Genomic DNA, 24126 nt, shown 5'->3' with positions numbered 1-24126 from the left:
CCTGTGGCCCCCACAGATCACCAGCGAGGCTCCCTGCTCACTGTCCTCTGTGACCACAAGTACGGAGAGAGAGAGAGAGGTCACTGCAGGTCCCCCACTGCAGCTAGAAGACAGTTTTAAACGACTAAGAAAGCCACATACAAAACAGTAACTGACCAGTTCCTCTAACACAGCGCTATCCAATACAGTAGCAACTAGATACATGTGCAAGGTGAATTTAAATTAAAGTGGCCTCGGTCAGACTAGCCACATTTCAGGGGCTCAGTAGCCACAGGCAGGCAGTGGCTGGCTACCATATTGGAAAGCATGGCTGTAGGCCAGTGATGGCGAACCTTTTGAGCTCGGCGTGTCAGCATTTTGAAAAACCCTAACTAAACTCTGGTGCTGTGTCACATATAGAAATTTTTTGATCTTTGCAACCATAGTAAAACAAAGATTTATATTTTTGATATTTATTTTATATATTTAAATGCCACTTAACAAAGAAAAATCAACCAAATAAATGAGTTCGCGTGTCATAGGTTCGCCATCACTGCTGTAGGCTGTAGGTTGTCCGCTCCATGAGGGCAGGGACATCTCTGAACCGTACACATCTCCCGCATCTGTGAGACGGGGAAGTGACAAGCCCCTCGGAGGTGGGAGTCGGGATTAAATTCAACTACAACACCTGGCACACGGGGCTACGTCTCTAGGTCAGGAGTTTGTTTCTCCTTCTCTTAAGTTACTGAAGACACCCATGGATCACCCGCCATGTTCTGCCAAGAGACGGAAAGAATTTGGGGGAATTCTCCCATCCCTACGTGAAGGCTCCCCCCTAGATGCAAAGCTCTGATGGAGCAAGAACCATCGGTCTCAGGGTGAGGCTCTCGGCTGCTCCCTGACACCGAGCAGCCCTAACCTGAGAGACCAACTGGGCCTCAGTTCCAGGGAAAGCAAGGCGTGTGAGGAGACCTGTGGGGAAAGGGGGACTCGGCTTCAAGAGCCTGAGAGTCAAGAAGATCCGGATTCCTCCATTTCCAGGGCCAGGGCCTGGCTCTCCCCAAGCACGAGTAACCAGAGAGGAGCGTCAGAAATAATCCCTGAAAAACGCACAACCGCGGAGTTTCCGGGCACCGAGTGCTGCCCTGTTTAGGGGTCTCCTGGGCCAAGGGACTGACCAAGAGCAGGTTCGAACCCAGAGCAATGCTCAGGCCCTTGAGTCCAACCCAGGCATGTCCCCACCTACCTTAAGTTCTTCCCCGTTCTCAGTGTCCCCACCTCCTGGCATTCTCAGCAGCGGCTCTGGAAGGCAACAGAGCAGCATCAGAAAGTGTCTGCTGGCATATAAGCGTCCGTCCCATAGACCACCCAGAGGCCCAGGCCAAAGTGCCAGGCCCACGCGGCTGCCCAGGTCACTCCTGGCCTCCAGGATGTGGGGACGCCTGAGCTCGGGCCAGGCAGGGGCTCAGGAGCCATGACTATGTATGGAAGGGACAGAACAGAGGAAATGCAAATCCACATCCTGAACCTCAGGACCCTTCACCAGGCCCACGGCCCTGTCCACAGAGGTGAGTTAGCAAGGCAGCTGGAGAGGATCCTGAGACCACTGGCCCTGGCAAGGGGCCACGTAGGAAGCTCCTGAAGCCCACCCTCCCTGAGCTAGGGGTGGGACCGAACCACATGGGATCAGGCCATAGCCCTATCCAAGTCCAACCAGATACAGAAAGGTACATGGGTGAGAGGCTACCTGCTGCCCACATACTAGCAGGGGTTTGAGAGAAGTCCCTGGACCCATGGTCTGATCATAGCTGGGATGACATCTGCCACAAAACACAGGCATTGATGCTACTACCCAGGAAGGGCAGGGGGAGGTCCGGGGGGAGGGGGAGTGTGGCAGCACATCTGGGCAGAAGCTGAGGTGGTGTGCATGTACCTCTCAGGGGTCGCAGTCGCCGCCTAGCCACCTTCAGGTGCTTGGTCCGGCCCAGGGCCTCCCCCAGGAGGTAGTACCAGCCACTGATCTCCTGTCACAAGAGAAGACATGACCCACTCAGAGGAGGCAGAGGGCACAGGTCAGGCAGCCACCAATACCCCTCACAGAGCAGCAGCACCTCTGCAGAGATGGACACTCCAGCCTCTCTGCCCCACAAGGAACTGTCGTGACTACACCTCCAGGAAGCCTTCCCGGATGCAATGAACAGAGCTGGTCCTCCCTTCTGCTGAATTCTCATAGCCTTTTCCCCTGAAGCACAGTCTACTTGCACACCTACCTCCCCCACTAAGCGGTGAACAGGCTCACTGATGTGACTAGCACTGCGCCTGGTATACAGTAGGAGCCCAATAAATGTTGACAGAAGGGAGGGAATGAGGGGTGGAGGGAGATGCCAGAAAGTAGGCATCCTGAGGCTCCTGAGCAGTCTCCAGGGCGGAACATCTTCTCCCAGCAGGGAACGAAGCCCAGGTTGCAGTCAAGACACTTGGGACCCACATACAGGAGGAAGGGTCCTCACCCACCTACCCGAGACCTCACTGCCAGGACACAAAGCTGGGTGACCGGGCCACCTGGCAACGTTGTGTGGCAGGCCCTCAGGACATCACCAGGGATGTACAAATGGAGCATGTCCCTCTCCTGTCAAAAGCCTCCAGTTTGGGGGTGCAGTGCAGAGTAGAGATGGATGAGGGACTAGCTACCCAGGGGAGAGGTCTCTAGACCCCAAAGAGTCCTCGCCCAGCCAGGAGGATAGCTCCATGGAGGATGTTCACTCCACCCTGGGTACCTGCTTGGCCCAAAAACACAAGACCTGGTAGGTAACATCATGGTGACACCTGGGGCATACCGTAGTACCTGGCCTTCCTCCTCCAGGGAAGCACCAGGAGTGCTCTGATCTTCAAGGGACCTACCAGTGTCCTTAATGGCAGACACCAGAACCGGAGTCTCCTGGGAGGACTTGGGGGCTCCTAACAACTGCTCTCTGACAAAAATAAATCAAGAAGGGACCCAAACCCTTGGCACACAGAAGACAAACACAGTATTGTTATCCAGGCCACAGGGCACCTAACAAAGAAAGAAGCCCTGCCCAAGGGCTTCCAGACAAAGCAACTGGGCCCCGGTGGATGACCCGGCCAGAGCTTCCCTAGGACTCACCTTGTCTGGAGTCAGGAGAGACCTCACCCCGAAGCTCATGCAGCCGATGAGTCCACTCTGTCTGAGAGAACAACAGAGACTTCAGTCAGCACCTTTTCCCTGGGGTATTTCAGGAAATCGATTATCAAGTGTAACGTGGGTTTGTCGGATGCACTGCGGTTTACATCATCTCATTTGACCTTTCCAACTCTCATGAGTTAGGCTGGAGAAAAGTTATTTCTCCATTTCACAGATGAAAAAACTGAGGCTCAAAGTTGGTCCTCTTCCCAAGGTCACTGGACTAATTAGTAGCAGTGTCCCATGGGCAACCCAGGTGTTCCAGGTCTCGGGGCAGCACTCCGTCCACCAGCCACAAAAGCTCAGAGCTACCTCGCAGGTTTTAACTGTTCTGGCGCCAGTAGATCCAAAGAACTGGTCCCCGCAGGAAATGTCAGCTTCCATATTAGCTGATGATGCTCGATTGAGGACAAACGTTACGAGACCGCAAGCTCCAGAAGGTCTGTCTCAGGTCCAGGCAAGACCTGAGCAGATCTTGGACAGTTTCAGATCAAGGTCAAAGGCAACAGGAAAGTCCATGAGAGCAACCTGACCTGGTGGCCGGGGGGACAAGTAGGCATGAACCAGGGACAGGCCTCATGGGGATGTCACTGTGGCAAAAGGCTGAGTTCAGGCAGGTCCTTCTTGGCTAAGATTCATTCAAAGTTCCTTGAAGACTGTCCACTATTGATTGATACTGATTGATACTTGGCAGCTTTCAATAATGATGGCACAGATGAACACTAATGAAATGCAAACAATAATCTCGCTACTGCGAGAGAAAAGGAAATTCACAAATCTGTCCTTTAATGAGGAAAATGCCCACCAAAGCATTCACAATGGTTGTTAATGAGGAACACCCACGAAAATTAATAATGATTGTATCTGGTAGGAGGGATTAGCGGAGGTTTTGTTTTTTGGGGGTTTTCAGTGTTTTCCAAGTTTCATAGGGAACAAGCAGTACTTTTATAATCAGAAAAAAAAAATAGTATAAAGGTATTGGCAAGTACTTCTATTCTACCGCATCGTTCTCTGTCCTAACACTAGAGTTGCTTTTTAATTTTTCTATTCTCTCTCCTAGCACATCCCCAACTCAGACTCCTTCGGATTGGTTTACTATTAATCAGGAAACAACATGGGTATTTAGACTGGAGCATAGCCCTGGTGGTTGACGTCAATGTCTGAAAGACCCACACAGATCTAGCGTGTTCTGTGGAAGGCACAATAGCAGAGCCAAGATGGCATGAGCTCCTAGATGGGCAGTGAACTCCCACGAGATGGGCCTCCCTGGAACCTGGCCTAAGGGGGCGTGAGTGAGGTTGGTGGCTATAGCCAGGGGTGCACCACAGAACCCCCTGAAATGCCTGCCCACATCATATGCCCCAGAGTCTGCTCCCGGAGACCCAGACCCAGCTGTCTCAGGCGGGGTCCAGGCATGTGAGTCTGGAGAAAGCACCTACCGGTGCCTGCCCCAGTCAAGGACCCCTGGTCTAGAAGGCCTCTAGAAATGCGTATTATTTGCATTCTCCGGAAAGGGTGGCAGCTCACCACCTAACAGTGCTAAGCAAAGTAAAACTGGCTTCTTGAGGGTAACCCAGCCAAGTGAGGGGCAGAGATGCAGAATGCTGAGGCCTGGTCCTCAGACCGGCGAGCCTGCCCTGCAAATTCTGCACCTGGCCGGGTCCCTCCAGCTACTCTTACCCGGCTACGTCCCCTGCTCTCACTCCCTGCCCCCATTTCCTGCAGCCTGGACTCCACCTGTCCTCCCCTCTCCCTTGCCCACCCCCATCATACGAGGCCATATCGATAATCCACCCAAAGAGGACAGGGTGATCACCCCAGCAAAGCGACCCTTCCACATTCCCCTCCCCAGCCCACCACCAAAAACAAATACTCCACCCTCCTGGCAAGTGGCCAAGGCAGCACTAACGGGGAGAGGCAGCTGCAGGGGCCATCACAAGCGCAGATGCTGATCTGAGCTGCCATTCCACAGAACCCGTGTCGAGACTTTGCCAAAGTCCTCATCACCAATTTAATTCTGTTTGTCAACACATGCAAGAGCAGGCCAGCTGGCACCTAGGTGTCCACACGTTTCTCCCACACTGGGCATGGCTGTAACTTTCTAAGTCTCCGGGCACAGCCCTCAGCTGTAATGAAAGCTGCCTCTCCCTGCTCTTCGGTAAGTTCAGTTTTCATTCCCCGGTGCTTGGAGAATGCTAAATGGTTAATAGCCTCCTATGAGCGTTGCTTCCTGCTAAGGGGCCTCCAATGATGTCATGATAATTCAGGCAGAGTACATGGTCACAATTCATGTCCATAAGCAGGACCCTCCCTCTGAGTGTTCTTCAAATGGGCACTTCTGAAACCTGCTTTTGAAAAATCTTTGGAAGAAGAAAGACTTCTTTTGCACGTCACCCGAGTGCACAGCAATAGACCAGTCAGCTTGTAAAATTGGGAACGAATATGCACCCCGGACTGCCTGAAGTTTTGCTTAGGCACAAAGTCCCAGGAGCCAAGCCTTGGGGACTTCTGGATGCCAAACCCTGAGCTCAGGGTTTGGTGCACTCAGTGAAGGCTTGACAAGTGGATGAATCCATTATGCCCATGGTTGGTAGGCACTGGGCAAGGAGCCACCGCAGTAATGAGGCAAACATGCAGGAATTTAAATAGCAGTTCAGGACAGCAACACAGGGATGTCACTAGGCAGGGCGAGATGGACAGATGAACAGTGCAGGCAACAAATGATGAAAGCTCAGGAGGCGAGAGGTGGTTTAGGGCTAAGGTGCTCGAAGAAGGCCCAAAGAGTGAAGCCAGAGAGAGGGAGAGGGAGAGCATTTCAGGCAGAGGGAACGTTCAACACGAAGGCTCAGGGGTAAGGTTTCACGAGCACTCACGGGGAAAAGTACTTGGCTCCGTTTACTTTTGAGCCTAAAGTAAGAAACGTCTGCAAGGCAAAAGGCATTGCTATTTTGAGGGAATGCACTTTAATTCTGTCTCAGGGACCTTGAACTATTTCTGTGGCAGGGTTACTCCATCTAATCTCAATTTATTTTTAAGTTGATGGGTTAAATCGAACGCATCTTCCCATTCATTGTTTCTTTCCTTCGGCTCAGTCCCCATCTCTGGTCACAAGCTCCCTAACATGACAGCACTGTCCTCGGCACTGAGGTCCTGTTTATGAAAGGAGATTCAAGGAGAGAGCACATGCAGAGTACCCCTGACCATGTGACACGGAGCAAGCAGGCTCTCCATAAATGTCGGTGCTACCAACATAAACGATTATGTCCTTCAGGCTTATGTGCGTGCTGCTGCTGCTGTTTCTAACTTGGTGCATAACATTACAAATCTAAGCTTGTTCTCTGGCCCCAAGTTCTGCAGATGCTATGACCAGAGCTTCCAGTTGGCTCTTACCATATCATCCAACAAAACTTTTAAACAGCTCAGTTCCACAGTCAGTGATATTAAGGAATTACTGTCAGTTTTTAAATGTGATAACGGCATTGTGGGTTTCCTTTTTTTTTTTAAAGCCATCTTTTATAAAGATATAGAGATGAGATGAGGTGATGTCTGGGATTTGCTTTAAAATAATCCACTGGGAGAGGGGAAAGTGGGAGGGGCCACAGATGAAACAAGACTAGCCATGTATTGACGATCGACGAAGCTGGGCTAAGCCTATGAGGGTTTATGCTATGATATTTTCTACCCTTTCATATGTTTGAAATTGTCTATAGCTTCTTCAAAACTCACAGAACCTGAAAGCTGAAAGTCCCTTTAGAGGTCGGTGCATTTTACAGATGAGGAAACTGAGGCCCGAAGCAGGGAAAGGAATTAGCACGGTCTCGCAGCAAGTCTGAGCGAGGCCAAAATCTAGTGTTCTGAGCCAGTTCTCCTCCGCTCCCACTGTGGGCACCATTAAGAGTGGAAATCAGCCAGCCCTCCCCCAGAACGTCTTTGCAGATCATCTTGTTTCCCTAATACAAGTTTATAGTCCTCACTGGAAAGGCCGTGAGAATTAATGAAATTGGTGCTTCCCTTTTATCTCCTATCATTTGCAAAATGTAACTGCCACCCATTCAGCTGGATGGCATATAAAACGACGTTATAAATGCTATGGAAAGTACATGTGTTCCTCCGGGGCCTGAGGAACACAGGTACTGACACAGAAAAAGTTTGGTTTTGGAGTCATTCATCACCTGTGTGAGACTGTCAAGTGTCCTATAATGTGGTTACCAATACATGAGTTTGGCGCCAGACTGCCTGGATTTGCATGTTATTTTCATCACATCCTAGCTGTGTTATCTTAGGCAAGTTACTTAACCTCTCTGGGCTCTGTTTCCTCACCTGTGAAGGAGCAACCATAATATCTACCTTATATGGTGTTATGAGGATTAAATTAGATAATGCATGGAATATGCTTAGATTAATGCCCGGAGGAGTGGACCTTAGGTGCTTGATAAACATGAGCTGTGATATGTCCTGAGCCTGCAGGAGCCTCAGTTTCCTCTTCTCTGAAAAGAGGGCCATAACAATCCCTACCTCTCAGCGTTGCTATGAGGATTAAATGAGATAATGTATGTAAAGTGCTCGGCACAGAGAAGAGTTCAATCAGTGTTTGTTTCCTTCCTCCTGTAATTGTCTTTCATGTTGATAAGTTGAAGGTCCGTCCTTCAGAGAAGCACAATTTGATTTGAGAGCGCGGAGCAGGGCAGGAGTTTCCTGCCATCGCTCTGTCTGCCTCCTCCCACTCAGAAGCCTCCTGGGTCAGATGATGGATCAATGCTGCGCCTCCTACCGGCCGAGCCCCGAGCCCTGAGCCCTGAGCCCTGAGCCATGGCTTGGTGCTCGCAGCTTTGGTCAGCAGGGCCCTCTGTTCCGAAACACAGGCCTGTCTGAGCCCGCTCTGTCCCTCCTGAGCTTTGGGTTGGGACTGTGACCACAAGTTCAACTGTGTTTTGTTCATAAGGAATCTCACTTTCCCAAAATAGGCAACAAGTGGAGACACTCACGGCCTCTGTCATGCTGTCATGCTGACTCACTCTCCGGCCTCACCTTCTTTTCCAAAAACTGTGAGCTGCGTTGCTGACGCCTCCAGCAGCCCTTGGGCTCGCCCTGTTCTCCCAGGAGGGTGGCTCACGGTGGGGGGAGCGACAGCTCCCAGTGGGGGGTCTGCCTCCAGCACCTGCTCTGCTCCTTGCCACCACCCAGTGGGCTTGCCACATGTTTCTCTGACCCCCTCCTCTGTCGCTTCCGGGCTTCCCCTTCAAGACAGGATTCTGACCCTTGGTCCTGGGCACCCACTTTCTCCCTGGGCATCTGACCTGCTCAGAATTTCACCCACCACCTCGGTGGTCATGGCTTTCACCTGTGCACGTGGGCACAGACCTCCCTCTCCCCTGAGCCTCAGGAGAGCAAAGGCAGCTCTCCTCACAGCCCTCCCCTGGCTGCTGTCCAGGCACCGCCACCTCACCATATCCAGAGCTGGCTCCCTTCCCCTCCAGGACGCTCCAGCTTACTCGGGGACACCACCCAACACCCAGGAGTCATCCTTGGCTTCTCCCACCTGCTCTCACGCCCAAAATCACCAGTAAATACTATCAGTTTATCTCCTAACTACGTCCTGGGTCTCTTTCCTGCCCCTCTATCCCTAAATCTCTCTCTCACCAATCACCACAAGAATCTCCTGGTTCCTCCTCAGCCTTCCTGAGATCTACCGGAATGATAGATCTAGAACACACATCTGTCATCCCCTTGCTCAACACCCTTCGGTCCATCCCCATTGCCAGATTACCAAACACCAAGCTGGCTGCATGAGGTTCTCCCCGAGAGCTTTGTAAATGCAGATTCCTAGGCCCCACCCATGAAGATTCGGATATGACACCTGGGAATCTGTGCTCCTCACAAGCATCCCAGGTGATTCTGATGTATATTCAGGATTGAGAACCACTGGCCCTTGGGAGAAAACCTACAGATTCATCAGATTGGGCTTTTGACTACTTCTTCACCTTATCTCTAGCCGGTCCCTACTTTGTACTTGACCTTCCAGCAAGACCAATGAGTTTGTAGATCCGTCCACGGTCCTGCCCTGCCCTCTCCCCTCTACACTCCACTGTTTCTTTCTTCTGTCCTTTGACTTGAGCATCCAGGAAGCAATATAGTATTGAGAGTGAGGACTCTGGGTCTAACTGCCTGGGTTCCCATCCCGGCTCTACTGTTCAATGGCTGTATGACCTTGGGCAAGTTACTTCCTTCTTAGCTTCAGTCTCCTCTTCTGAACACTTAAGATAAAACATGCACTCCCTTTAGAGTCGTTTTATGAATTAAATGAGGTAATACACTATTAACACCTGTCTTGTGGTCAACACCCAGTAAATGGTTGCTCCTATCTTCAAGGTGACGTCCTCCTCCTCGGCCACACCCCCAAGTCTCTATCAGTGATCCTCTGGGGAGCGGGATGGTCTCTGAGCAACCCCATGTGTCCCCAGAACCTATGACAATGTTGCCACATTGGTACCCAGGAAATGGCGGCTCAATAAGGGGGCCTACAGCACCATGAGCTCCATTCCATGATTTAAAAAAATAGGTGCTCTATTAAAAGACAAATCTTTCCTTGTGAAGGTTGAACACGGCTCAACTTTAGAAAGCATACTAGCTATAAAATTTAGGGTACTAAAAAGGATTCAGCCTGAAAATATGTTCTGGGCCTCAGAAGGTGAGTTGAGCTAATTTTCATTCACCTAGATCCTTTTTTGGTCACCATTTGGTTCTCTGATTGTTTGACAAGTGTTACTGGCCACAGGGTCCCCCAGATTTCTTAGGCTGCACCAGGTGAATGAGCCCTTGCCACTCCCAGTCGGCCATGACCATCAGTCAAGTGCTCTCACCCCCTTTCCTCCACAGCGATCCTCACCCTCCTATACCCAGAACTCCTCCCCTCCTCTATACTAAACGTTATTACTAATGACTGGCCTCAAGCGTCCTGCAAGATCAGCCCGTTTGGAGTCTCCTACACAAAATCTCCACATCTCCTAAACTGGCCTCCGCATGGCAGCCTGAGCCCACCGCGCATATTCCTGCCTCCTTGCCTTTGCTCATGCTGTGCCCCTGCCTGGAATACCCTTTCCAACCTTCTCTCCTTGTCCTATTCTTGCTCTCTGCCCCAAGTTCAAAATCCCCCTTTCTGCACGAAGGCTTCCTTGACCACCTCAGCCTACAATGAGCTCTCCCTCTGCCCACACTAACTGTCCTATTACTCATTTCATTCTTTTATTCATTGAACCAATAGTCATTAGACTTCTATATGCCAGGCACATGGTACAGTGAGTGCGTAAAAGAGAAATGGGCCCATTTTTCATGGAGCTTCTACTCCTGTGGGACCGAGCCTGTGCATGCTGTCACTGTAATTTGTCTCCTGGCGTCCCTTACTGAAAAGAGGTGTCTTGAGAGCAGAATGTAGGCAGGTTGGCATCCCTGGAGGCCAACACAGTGTCTTGCTGATACCAAGGGCAGGGCAAATGCTCTCTGATAACACGATCCTTGGCGTCACCCGGAGTGACGGGGACTTGGTGGTCCATTTAGCTTTGCTACTGCTACTCACTCATCCACTAACTGAGCCCCTGTTGTATGCTGGCCGCCTGGCTGCCACCCACAGGCCCAGAGCAGGCTCTCTCCTCCAGCTCGGCAGTTCCGCTCACCTGGAGTCACCTGCCCTGTTCCACACCGCGACCAGGAGGCGCTTCTGTTCATCTTCCTCTTGGACAGGACTGCAAAGCAAAGCAGAAGGCCCGAGTGTTTGCAGAGTGGAGCTCCAGACCAGACCTCACGGAGTCCAACACAATTGCAAAATCTGGAAATAACTTACACCTCCAACATGAGGAGCTGTTTGAAAAACTCAAGCACAGATAGTGTGGGAAGTGAGTATTGACATACATTAAAGAGTTTGCATTATGTTATTAAGGACAGGAGAGAGGTTCCCACATAATATTATAGAACAATTCAATTTTTATAAACACACACACACACACACACACACACAGACATACACCCCCTCCCCACAAATTCAAACATCTGAAAAGAAATAAATCAAGACCTATCAGTGAGTAGTAGGGCTGGAAGGATTTTTCTCTGTTCTCCTTTTTGTGTATCTATAATTGCTGCTTTTCTATAATACGCAAAAACTACCTTGTGACATTTGAAAACCACAAACAATATTATTAATTTGCACTAACAGAAAAATCCAAAATGTCTATTATCTTCCCACTGGCTGCCGAGTTCAGGCTTCGGGGAAAGAAATAATAGCGACAACACTCAGTGTTACTGTCTCATCTACACCTCAGCTTTCTCAGGTTGGCACTATTATTGGCCCCATTTTACAAATCAGGAAGCCAGGGCTCGGAGAGGTTAGCAAGTTTTTAAAGGAGGGGGGTAGGCAAAACATCCCTCGGCTCGGGAAATTCCTTCTGCTGAAGGAGAAAGCTTGGCCCGAGGCACGGTGGGAAGTCGCCTTCTCCTCGGGGGCTGCCAGTCTCGGGCTGGGCATTTGAATTATGAGAACCAGCCAAGTGAGACCTTATCACTGAGGACCTCACGGCCGGGCCAGGTGCCAGGGATGCAAGGACACAGGGAATGAGAAAACAAAGACATCCTTTAGAAGTCACTGTTTTTCTGCTGAGATCTAGTTCTAGATTTGGCAGACAGAGCTGTTTCCAGATAAGCACTCCTTCCCGCTCCCGTCGAGGGCCCGGCTGCACCAGGTTCTTACAAGAAGAAGTGCTCCTGGAAGACGGGGTCTCTGGAGTCCGGAATGGTCTGTGTCTTCTGGCAGCACAGCCCCTGGTCTTCGGGGATCAAAGAAATCTTGAATTGGAGGAAAGGAAGCGTTAGGTGATTACGCGTGGCCATACGGTTGCCTCAGCCCAGAGGCTGGCTCTGCACATCTGCAATCGAAGGTTTCCCAGTGTCCTTCTCACCAGCCTCTGCGGAGGATGCGGTGGCGTCCTCAGTCAGATGCTGGGGGAAGAATGAGGAGCCCCAGGCCAGCGGTGGAATCAGAGGTGTCTGATTCCAGGGCCCCGTCGTGAGTGGTAGCAAGAAGGCAGCCAGAGGCCCAGCCAGAGATGGGGGACAACTTGACCATCTCTGCTCTTCCTCCAAGCAGAGAGGTTGCCCCCAAAGCACAGGCTTCCTCTCTTCTAAGTTCCCAGCAGCGGCCGAGTTCTCCCTTCACAAGAGGCTCCAGGTTGCTCTGCCAAGGCCCCCCATCCGTGCTCTCACACTAATGCATTCACCCCTGCCTCGGGCTCCCACCCTGCTCCTGACCGAGTCCTTGCCCACAGGGGCCTCTGACCAGCGTGGCATCAAGGCTGCCACCTTCTGGGAGGCATCTGGCCTTTGGCTCTGGCCAGTAGTTCCTCCACCCCATGGGGCCTCTGTCTCGTTGCAAGAGCCCCACTCGGACGGACCTACAAGCCCTCAGAGGCACTCCCTCCACTCCACCACCCAGATCTGGCCATCTTGCCTCCCGTTCGGGGGAGGAGACGGGTGAAGATACCGCTTTTCATGAGAGGGCTTGAGATCATCTGGATTTCTGCCATCCACATGCTCACTGCGCTCACCTGTGTGGGTGACCAAGCTCACCCTGAAAATTCTCACTCTTGCAGGATGCCCTAGGGACCAAGCCAGGCTAAGGGAAGAGGTTTATCCTAGCTCAGGACTTCACCCCTGAGCAAATTAAATGCCTACTGACCACCACCCCCAGCCCCATCCACACCCACCCCGACCTCCATTTACCTTCACGTAGGGATCACAGATGCCAGGCGCTTTGCTCATCAGACCTTTGCCTTCCATGACTAAACAGAGAATTAAAATGTCGGAGTGGGTGAGTGGGAAAGATTATTACCAGGCCCTTAATGCATAGAACCACCATTGGATATTCACCCCTCTCTGGCCTAGTCCACTCCCACCATCTCACACCCTCAGGCAGCACCCCAGCGAGGCAGTACAGGGTGCATTCAATCCCCTGATTCCGACAGCTGGAAGGGAACAGAATTTATTGAGTCCAACCCTCATTGAAAGGGGAAGAGAAGGCTGTGAGGGGGGCCCACAGACAGCAAGAAACGTGTTCAAAATCACAGAGCAATGGGGTGACAGATCCATGTTTCTTAATTCCTAGGCCAGTGGTTCCTTCCACCACACAAGACTATGTCCTGAGAACGGAGGGGCTACGCTGGAGAGTACACTGCACAGTGATCTGTGCTGTGGCTGACGAACAGTATAGCACAACAGGCAAAAGTCTGGGTCCACAGGGAGACAGGCCTGAGGATGACCCCAGCCCGGCCACTTACTAGCCATGTCAGCCCAAGCAAGTAGCTTCACCTCGCTAAGAATGAATTCGCCATTTTTAAAATATGTTTGTGATAATACTACTCACTTTACAGGGTAGTTGTGCCGATTAAATGAAATAATGTGTCAAAAGTGGTTAACAGAATACCTGGCAAATACGGAACTGCTCACACAATGTTTGTTGAAGAAAAGAATAATAAATAGAGGCAAGGGATAGTGGAGGTGGGGTTCGGGTCTGGGTGTGAAAGCAAGCATGGCCCATTGGCCTGAGGTCTGCAGAACTCTGACAGCAGACCCGATAGAAGCTGAATCTCTTTTCTATTTTCTTCTGTGTTCGGTTTTGATTGAGGCCTGGGGTTTGGCTCAGATGAAGCTCCCGTAGTCTGCGGCCTGAGGCCTGGGAAACCAAGGGAGAGAGGGGAAAGGCTGGACGGGATGAAGGCCTGAGGCTGGGGTGAAGCCAAAGCAAACTGTGCAGGACAAATGAAGCAGTGGAGGCCAACACGCATTCTGCAAAAACTGTTTGCACAGCTGGAGTCAGGCTCTGGCGGGCAAAGAACCCCGCGCTGCTGGTCCTTGGGAACTTCACCTTGGGCCCCCCAAGGCCAAGACCCCAGGATCCCAGGCGCCTGCTGGTCTGTGCTTCCTGGTATCCTAGTTACTGTTCCTGCACGCATCCTTCCCCTCCAGGGTGTGGTCCCTGAGGGAGGATGCAGGCTGGATGAGCTCTGGGTCACTCTGGCTCCCAGGGGATGCAATCCCACACTAGAAGAGAAGAAACACCCCCGACAGACCAAGGTGACACAGTGTAGTCAGGGCTGTGATGAGGACATAGAGGAGGAAGCCACAAACAGCCCAGGAGGTGATTCCTCCCTGAGTCTTAATGATGGTGAAGGCAGGCATAGGTCTTGCAAAATTAGGGGAAAGGGAGAGCTATTTTTCTTTCTTTTTTTAAAATTTATTTTTTTATTAAGTTTATTGGGCTGACATTGGTTAATATAGGTTTCAGGGATACAATTCTATAGAGAGTTACTTTTCTGAAGGAGTTCAAAAAGAAGGCAGGCTATTCCAGACACAAGGAACAGAGGATGCGAAGGCACAGAGCATTAGAAAGCATGGTGCATTCAAGGGAATTTCAGGTCGCTGCACAGAAAAGGGGGTGGAGGGTGGCTTTAGCAGCAGGAGCCAGGGAAGCTGGAGAGAGAGGCAGGGCCTGCTGGGCCAAACAGCAGAGTCCAAGTAAAGGGGGTCATTACAGAAGCTCGATTACTATTTGTGTGCCGGATGGAAGGATGAACAAAGAGATAAATGGGCAGGTGAAGTGTAAAATCCTCTGGGTGGTGCATAAGACCTTCATCACCTGGCCCTGGCTCACTCCCTCCTCTACCCGATCCTGTTCCATGCCCCAGTCCCATTAGACAGTCCTTCCAATGCATCGTATCCTCGCTGATCTCTCTGCACTTGCTGCTGCCCCTGCATCAGATGCCTGGCCTGCCTGCTCCCTCCTGCCTGGCTTAGTCCTGTTCTTCCTTCAGGATAAAGTGTGGGCATCACCCCCATTGTCAAGTCTTCCCTGCCATCCTATTAGCACCGCCTACCCAGGAATAGGTGCTTCCTTTTGGTGTCCCACCCCTAGCACAGAGCCAACGCTCAATGATTGTTTTTGGAATTCATGGCTTTCTGATTTAGCAAACACTTACATACGGGGCACTGTCCCAAGCGCTTTACTCATATTAACTCCTTCCATCCCCACAACAGCCAACAAGATAGGTACAGTGGGGCCTTGTCTTACGAGTGTCCTGACTAGCGAGTTTTTTGAGATACCAGCTGTCTCTCAGCCAATTTTTTACATTGAGTTGACAGAGTAATTTGAGTTAATGAGCTCCTTAACGAGCTCGGTCTCAGAACGAATTAAACTCATAAGTCAAGGCCACTGTACTATTATTGCTGCCATTTGACACATGAGAAAACTGAGCTTGCTTAAGGTCATTCAGTAGAGAGGGAGGCTGGGGAAGCCCGTCTGTGGCCCTGCTCCACTGGGGCCCAGGGTGATGTTGAGGTGCCCAGGAGCAGCTCCAGCCGGCCAGTGTGTGAACTCCATCACATCCGGGGCAGGACCAGGGAAGGGTCTCTAGAACGAGTCCTGAGTGAATACCCACTTTTTTTCAATGGACTCACGGAAGGACACTATACAAAGATGAGAAAAGATGCCTTGGCCCATAGTAACACCTTCTCCAGGCAAACCCCTTCCCTGGTGGACTGGGCATGTAACCATACTCACTGTGGAGCAGCAGAACCCGGTCCTGGGCGTCGATGGACAGCTTCAGCTGACCTAAGGGCATAACAACAGAAACAACTTCACCTTGTCTCCTTACTGGGTGAAAAGTGGAGTAACAGTGACGGGAACGGTCTTTTGTTCATGTGAAGGGATTCAAAAATCCACACGGTCTCTGGGTTGTAAGGGCGCTCAGAAGCCCCCTCGTACAGCCCCTTCACCACGTCAGGAGTCCCTCCTGCAATGCCTCCAGCAGTGCTTCTCCGGCCTAGACTCCACCCCGCTCTAGGGATAGGGAGCTCATGACTTTACAAGGTAGCCCAAAACCAACATCGGGTCGTCCTCACAGACACCCAGAGGCCCTCCAGCATGGACAGAGGAGAGAGAGGACCACACTCTTCTTCCTCAATGACATGTTGAAAAATCTTCTCTTAGTGCTTTAATAAACCCTCCCTGGAACCTCAAGAAGCTGCTGAACTCAGTCCACCCATTGTGGAGGCAAAGAGGGCAGGTAGGACCTCCCAGCCTGCAGCAACCCTACACATCGACCGGATAGCCCTGGCATCTGCTCCATCCGTGACAAGCCTGCCTAGTAGGCATCTGCTTCTGCTTGATCACTTCCAGCGACGAGGAGCTCACTCCCTGAAGCGGGAGCCCTTTCGATTTTGAGATAGCTCTGATTGTTCAATGCCCCATCTTTATTGAGCCAAAAGTGGGCTTCTCGGTAACTTTCCTTGACTGGACCTCATTCTGCAGCACGGGATCGCTCCTCCAGACCAAAGTCTAAAGTCCTTCCACCGTTCCTCATGGAACGTGAGACATCCCTCATCATTCCACTGCTCATCCCTGAATATGCCCCCAGGGAGCTGGGATGGTGAGTGGGCCTGTGCTTCAAGGCTGTTTGGAGGAAGGCCAGGCACGGTCTGGAGAAAGCTCCGTGTCTCATGACTCTGCAGTAATCCACCAGCTGCTGTGACCTGGCCACCACTTGCTCCTCACTCTTCAGGGTGTTCAAGCTACAAGCCCAGCAATCCCAGCTCCAGCTACTCGGGTTCCTATCTCCACCCATCAGCAGTCCCTGCTGCTCTCCTGCCCAGGACACTGATCGCAGGAGCCCAAGAGGCCTGTCCTCCTCTTTCAGAGCCACAGTGTCCGCGGCAGTGAGGCGGAGCTAATTAATTATAGGGGTGATCGCACTCGCTGAGCTGTGTGGGGATCGGATAACACTGGAGGGTGAGGCGGTCCTCTGATGAAAGGCGCCAGGAGAACCCATGGTATTATTAGCTCAAGGGCTGAGCAATTACCACTTTGGGACTCCCGAACACTGAGAAACTCCTACAGAAACTGTGCGCGCTCCAGTGTGGGGTGGGACAGGGAGGTTGGAAACAGACAAACAAGGTCAGGCAGTCAGTGATTGGATCTCATCACCCCCAAGACATCTATGTTTAGCACAAAACATTTTTTCTGAAACGATCGCCAGTGCAAAGCCAGCTCTGGCCCAAACATGTTTGGCTTTCCAAAGGCATGAGAAGCACTGTGCGGATCATTCCTATCACCTACCCCCGGCCCTCCCAGAAATCAGCATGGAGACATCTCCCAACACAAGTGGTCACTAATTCCATACAACAGACACTTGTGGGCACCTGCAGAAGCCCTGAGGGGGGAAGGGCAGATCTGAACAGCCCAGTGCCTGCCCTCTGGGAGCTCACAACCCGGGGGGCGAGGACAGAGGCCTAGGCAAGGCCAAGGGTGGGACCGAAGAGGAGGAAGTCCTGGGGTGAATCTGACTCAGAAGTCAGGTGAGTCTGCATCTCTCCATGCAGCTCCCCTCAGGGCCTGACAAGCAGGTCTTTTCAGGAAGTCTCTGCACCCTGTTACAGCAGAAAAACCCAACCCAACAGATAAGGCTCCAGGCCCAGTACAGGGCACACCCTACTTAGCCCATCTCAGCTGCATAGAGAAGGGCAAGAAAAAGAATGACACGTTTCCCTCCACCATGCCTGTCCCCTCTGTCTTGCCCGCATCAGCCAATTCCATCAAATGTCTGAGGGTCCTGCCCTGGCTGGGTGGCTCAGTTGGTTGGAGCATCGTCCCATTCACCAAAAGGTTGCAGGTTCGATTCCCGGACAGAGCACATACCTAGGTTCAATCTTCAGTCAGGGCACGTATAGGAGGCCACCAATCGATGTTTCTCACATCTATGTTTTTCTCTCTCTCTCTCTCTCTCTCTCTCTCTCTCTCTCTTTTCCTCTCTCTCTAAAATCAATGAAAATATATCCTCAGTGAGGAAAAAAAAAATCTCTGAGGCTCCTGAAATCGTCTTGCCCAAACTTCCCATTTGGTAGTCAAAACAGGCATGCCCAGCAAAGGAAGGTGACTTGCCCTGGGCCCAGAGTGACCAGGGTAGGCCAAGCCAGAAGTGAAGACTAGAACTCTGTGCCAACTCCAGCACTGTTTCCTGTGGACTGTGCCTGCCTTCTAGAACACTCACAGCCCTATACTGGGCACCACTGCATCTGCCAATGCAACTCTGGGGTTCAGGAGCAGAGAGAGCCGTCAGGCATGAGACAATGTGCCATAGCTTTGCTCAAGAAGCCAAGAGGAAGCCAAAGAAAGGTCAGGCTCCAAGAAATGCATCCAAGTCTAGAAAAATACATCACTAGGAGAAGGGGCCTTCAGCTGCTCCAGGTACCAGCTAATCGAGCCCCTCACAAGTTCCCACTTTCTCCCCAGGCTCGGGGCTAAAGGAACAGGAGTTGGAGATTAGGGCCTGCCCAGAGGTGGGGTCCTTCTAAGCCCCCACCTTTTGGATTGGAACCATAAAGGCTTACTCCTTAGGAAGAGAATTAGCCAAGACGAGAAACAGTTCTTCAAGGGATTGCAGCTCAACTTCAAGCAATCTCAATCCCTAACATTCAACTAAGATTATTCCAGATTGCTAGTGACCTCAAGCGCCTGACAGAAGTAAAGAAAGATCTCTTTGAAGAAAGATGTCAGTTCAGGTCTACATTAAGAAGAAAAATAAAAACTCCCTGCCTACCCCCTGTAATAGACACAGCACACCGAAACGCAGAGAAACAGAAAGACGGAAAGAAACAGGATGCAAAAAGATCTGTCAAGCAACTGTGAACCGAAAGAAGGCTGGGTGGCTAAGTTAATGTCAGCAAAAGTAAAATTTATCTCCACTAGAAATAAAAAAGATTTCACAACAATAAAAGACTTCATAATAATAAAAGGCTTCGTTACAATAAAAGCCTCAATTCACCAGAAAGATAATAACTCTAAATTTGTGTTCTTAATATTTCTTCAAAATATATAAAAGAAAAACTGACAGATCTATAATGAAAAATAGACAAATTTACAATTATAGTAGGAATGTTAACATGTCTCTCTCAGTAACTGATAGAACAAATGTGGTGGGGGATCAGCAAGGATATAAAATATTTGAACAACATAATTAGCAAACTTGACCTAAAGCTAACATCTACAAAGAATCCTAGACCCACCCACTGCAGATCTTTTCAAGTACATACAGAACATTCCTAAAAACTGACCATGTGCTGAGCCATAGAAAGACTGAAAACTTGCAGGGCATTTTTTTTTTAGTAAAATACTGTATAAGATATAAAATAAGATTACTAGAAAATCCCCAATCTTTGGAAATTAAGAACTATACTTCTAAATAACCCATGGGTTCAAGAAGAAATGACTATGAAAACTGGAAAATATTTTGAACAGAATAAAAAGAAAAGAAAGCTACATGTCCTCAAACATGAGGCTTCTGGAAAAGGAACTTGTATCTAGAATATGTAAAGAACTCTCAAACCTCAACAATTAGAAGAAGGTAAATAGCCCAATTTAAAAAATGGGGCATAGGATCTAATGAAACTTTTCTACAAAGAAGATATACAAATAGCCAATAAGTACATGAAAGCTGCTCAATATCACTGATCATCAGGGAAATGCAAATTAAAACCACAAGGAGATACCATTTTACACCCCCAGGATTGCTAGAATCAAAGTCAGTTAATAGCAGGTGTTGGTGAGGTTGTGGAGAAACCAAAGACCTCAGACACTGCTGATGAGAATGGAAAATGGTGCGTCCACTTTGGGAACGAGTTTGGCAGTGCCTCAAACAGTTAAACCTAGAGCTACCATTTGACCCAGCAATTCTGCTCCTAGGTATGTACCCAAAAGAATTGAGAACGTTTGCCCACACAAAATCATGTACAGTTATAAACGAGCATTATTCATAACAGCCAACAAACAGAAATAATCCAAATGTCCACCAACTAATGAATGAATGAACAAAATGTGGTCTGTCTCTACAGTGGAATATTATTCAGACATAAAAAATGAATGAGGGTGCCCTCGGCGGTCCCAGATCTGTCTCTTGCTTCAACAGTGTTTGGACAGAACAGATCCAGGGTCCCCCCTTCCAGCCTCCAGCCACTCTCCTGCTCCTCATCCAGTCACCACCTTCAGAACCACCTCTGGTTCTCAAGCCAACACACTGGGTTTTGTTTTTGTTTTTCGTACCTTAACTCCTTATTGCCGAACAACCATGAGCTCCCAAATTCGTCAGAATTCTTCCACCGAGGTGGAGGCTGTGGTCAACCTCCTGGCCAGCCTGCATCTGCGGGCCTCCTACACCTCCTCTCTCTGGGCTTCTACTTTGACCCAGAAGATGTGGCCCCCCGAGGGCATGCGCCACTTCTTCCTCAAGTTGGTGGAGAAGAAGGGCGAGGACGCTGAGCGTCTCTTAAAGTTGCAAAACAAGCACGGTGGCCGCATTCTCTTCTAGGACGTGCTGAAGCCTCCCCAGATGAGTGGGCAAAACTCAGGATGCCACGGAGGCCACCCTGGCCATGGAGAGGAGCCCGAACCAGGCCCTTCTGGAGCTGCAGGCCCTGGTTCTACCCACGCAGACCCTCATCTCTGTGACTTCCCAGAGAACCACTTCCGGGTGAGCAGGTGAAACTCATCAAGAAGATGGGCAACCACCTGACTACCTTCCGTGCGCTGGCCGGCCCCCAGGCTGGGCTGGGAGAGCATGTCTTCAAAAGGCTCATCCTCCAGGACGACTAGGAGCCTTTGGAGCCCAGAGGCCTTTGAGGGGCCCCTCTGCCTCCCCTGGTGTCTGGCTTTGAGGAGGAGGAGGAGGAGGAGGAAGTGCTGACACATGCTATAACATGAGTGAATCTTAAAAATATGCTGAGTGAAAGAAGGCAGTCACAAAAAACTATATATGATTCCATGTATATGAAATGTCTGGAATTGGCTCATTTGTCGAGACAGAAAGTAGATTAGTGATTGTTTAGGATTGGCCAAGGGGAGGGGGGGAGGACTGGAAATTAGGGGTAATAAGCTAAAGGGTACAGTGTTTCTTTCTGGAGTGATAAAAATGTTCTAAACTTGACTGTGGTGATGGTTACACAACTCTGCGAATATACCAGAAACCATTTAATTGTACACTTTAAATGAATTAATTGTATGTAAGTTATATCTCAGTGAAATTATTGAGATTTTTAAGAGCATGTTAGCAAATATACTAATAACATTAAAAGATATAATCCTGAAGGAAAAACTTATGTACACCTAAAATGGTTTCTTCTAATTACATTATTTCTCATAAATAAAAATCCCTCTGGAGTAAATGGGTTCTAGCCCCAGTTTATTATACTCTCAAAGCCAGGTCACCTCCTGAGAAGGCCGTGAAGGGCCAATTAACGTTACTTGAATGTGACCTCATGGGTTTATACTCATGAGGGTGCAAAAACAGTATATAAACCACTTATACCACAGCCCTATCTGGTTTGGTTCAGTGAATAGAACGTCGGCCTGTGGACTGAAGGGTCCCAGGTACAATTCTGGTCAAGGGCACATGCCCTTCCTCTCTGAAATCAATACAAATAATAAATAAACAAACCACTTATGCCACAAAGGACTCTCCCTAAAAAGAATTCTGGTCAAAACAATTTGTCTCTGTGGTTCCAGAGAAGCTGGAAATGTAGTTCCCTTTAAATATTTTTGCTCAGGAAACTACCAGCGAGGCAGTACCCTCATCTGGTTCATTCAGTACAAAGCCAGGCTACCTGGGCTACGGGCCAGGCTGGATAAAGGCCGGTGAACAGAGAAAAAAAGTAGCCAAGTTTTCCTGTTAAGGGAGTCCATGTTGGCGACTCAAACTGACCCTGAATCCATAGCTTCCACACCTGCCTGATCGCCAAAGTACTTCTGTGGCTTTTTTAAGTTTTAGATTCTCAGGCTCCACCCCAGACCTAGTACACCGGGAATTCTGGGAGAAGATCCTAGGAGTCCGCGTTATTTGAACAGGCTCCCCGGTTGCTTCTGATAATTGGCCAGGTTAGTACCTGCTGATCTGAATCTTCAAAGATCATGAAGAAAGTCAGCAGCCTGGAAAAGGGGTGGCTTTTGTCATGGAAACAGAGTTACTACTTCAGGAAACAGGAGAGAACTTTTCCAGTGTCACTCTGAGATCTGAGAAGGGACTGCACACATAGGAGCAGGAGGCTCCCTGCCCCACCTGGTTCCTGCCTGCCCCCCTGCACACTCAGATCAGTCACTAGTTCGTAGGAACCTTCCCTGGTACCATCTGACCCAGCCCTGAGGCCATGGCTGGTCAGGGCACCCCTCCCTGCTGGGCTAGACCCTTCCCCCCAAAACTGCCTAGATTTGCTGGGAGATTAATTCCATAGAAGCATGTGGACGGATGCAAGTAGATTTCAGTTACAGCATACCAGTAAGAAAAAGAAATGGGTTGCAAAACTGTATTTACAATATGATCTCAATTTTGTTCAAATTAGACACAACTTCCCCCATACACACAGAGAACGAAGTCTGGAAGGATATAACCCAACACGTTAACAATGGTCTTTTCTGGGAGGTCAGGCTACAGGCGATTCTTTCCACTAAGTTCTCAATAATGAATACACCTTGCCATGCTAATACGGAAGAAAACACCACGCAACATCTTTTTCATCAGGACACAGCTAACATCACATCACAGGGCCTCACAGCCTCGGACACTTTCCTGACCCACCAACTCAGATCATCCCGGATGCTAATTAGCCACATCCCAGTGAGGTTAACAGGATTGGCCTCCGAGAGTTGGAAGGACTAAATGAGATCATGCAGGTCAAGAACTTGGTACAAGGCAGGACATACGGTAAGTGCTCAACAAAATGGTGGCTAGTTAGTGACTCTCGTTACCCTCCACCAGCTGGACGGGTAAATGCCAGACCACAGGCCATTTCTAGGGGCCAGGACACTGCGTTTCCATCACTTCCTCCGCTCCTGGAGGAAAAGGCAGGTTGAGAAGAGCCAAGCGTGAGGCGGGGCAGCCTGAGCGCAGGACTGGAACCCAGGAGGGCCTGACTCCTTGGGTGCTCTGTCTTTGAATTCTAAGCCAAGTCCAGTCGTGGTGCCGTAACTGCCCCAACCTTCATCAGGAAAAGGGTAGAAGGTCTCAGAAGGCCTGTGCTCGGTACCAACTCTGTCACTGGCTCCCTGGGCGCCCTTCCTCTCTCTGGATCCCAATCTTCACAGAGGAAATGCAGCCCCCACTCCACAGGGAGTTGCAGAACCAGCGAGGAAAGCAATGGAGAGCTGGGAAGGGCTGCATCCCAGGACAGGGCTGCGATCCTTCCCATAGCTACTTGGAAGACCGGGTTTGTCCAGACCGCGGCGCAGCTGCTGTCCAGCAGTTGTTGGGGAGGCTTGGGAACAGCAGCCATCTGCCCATTTCTTTCCACCTCCAGCCCCTAGGACAGCCCTGTGCCCCTGCCCAGAGCCTGGTCACGCCTCAGCTGTGGGCCAGACATCCACTAGAGCAGTCACACTGTGAGTGCTCCAAGGTGAGCCCCCAGGAGCCACGGCGGCTGGGCTGACCCCGCAGAAGCCCCTGGGGATGCAGGAACAAGGCCTTGATTAAACCCTGAGCTGCTTACTAATGGGAAACTCGGTGGCGACAACCTGGGTCTCTGAGAGACTAGCTGGGGCGTGATTATTCCAGCCAAGTGAGGCAGAACCAAGTGCACTTGGCACCGTGGCCAGGCAGCAGGTGGTGCCCAGCGGCTGCCCGGCCTGAGGCTGAGCCTGAGCCCCTCCGAGGCAACCCCAGGAGGAAGGGGCCCGAGAAGGTGCCCCCAGTGGAAGGACCGCCTGCTCCCAGCCTCACCAATCACCACGAGTGCCCTATGGGGCGCTGAGCGCAAGGTGCAGCCGCCCTGGCAGCCGGCCTGGCGGGCACTTACCAAAGGTGCAGAGGTAGAAAGACAAGCCGGGCTGCGCGCGCCGGCTCCCCAGGGAGACGCGGTGCAGGGAGTGCTCC

At 50.6% G+C, this 24126-nt stretch overlaps 1 protein-coding gene across 1 annotated transcript; it reads right to left on the bottom strand.

The window, feature by feature from the left end:
* Window positions 1-521: 521 nt before the first annotated feature.
* On the bottom strand, window positions 522-24084 carry LOC107183894 (regulator of G-protein signaling 3-like; the record flags this gene model as incomplete). The annotated part of the gene is made up of 9 exons (XM_015567139.1): window positions 24050-24084; window positions 15780-15830; window positions 12947-13005; window positions 11919-12013; window positions 10852-10920; window positions 3125-3185; window positions 1913-2003; window positions 1226-1281; window positions 522-602 (listed from the first exon to the last, which is right to left on the bottom strand). Coding segments are annotated over exons 3-9 (510 nt in total), but the record flags the coding sequence as incomplete, so codon positions are not given.
* Window positions 24085-24126: the final 42 nt, after the last annotated feature.

Source organism: Myotis davidii, unplaced genomic scaffold (assembly GCF_000327345.1).
Source record: "Myotis davidii unplaced genomic scaffold, ASM32734v1 scaffold142, whole genome shotgun sequence".
Lineage (NCBI taxonomy): Eukaryota > Metazoa > Chordata > Mammalia > Chiroptera > Vespertilionidae > Myotis > Myotis davidii.
This window is presented reverse-complemented; position numbering and strand designations above follow the sequence as displayed.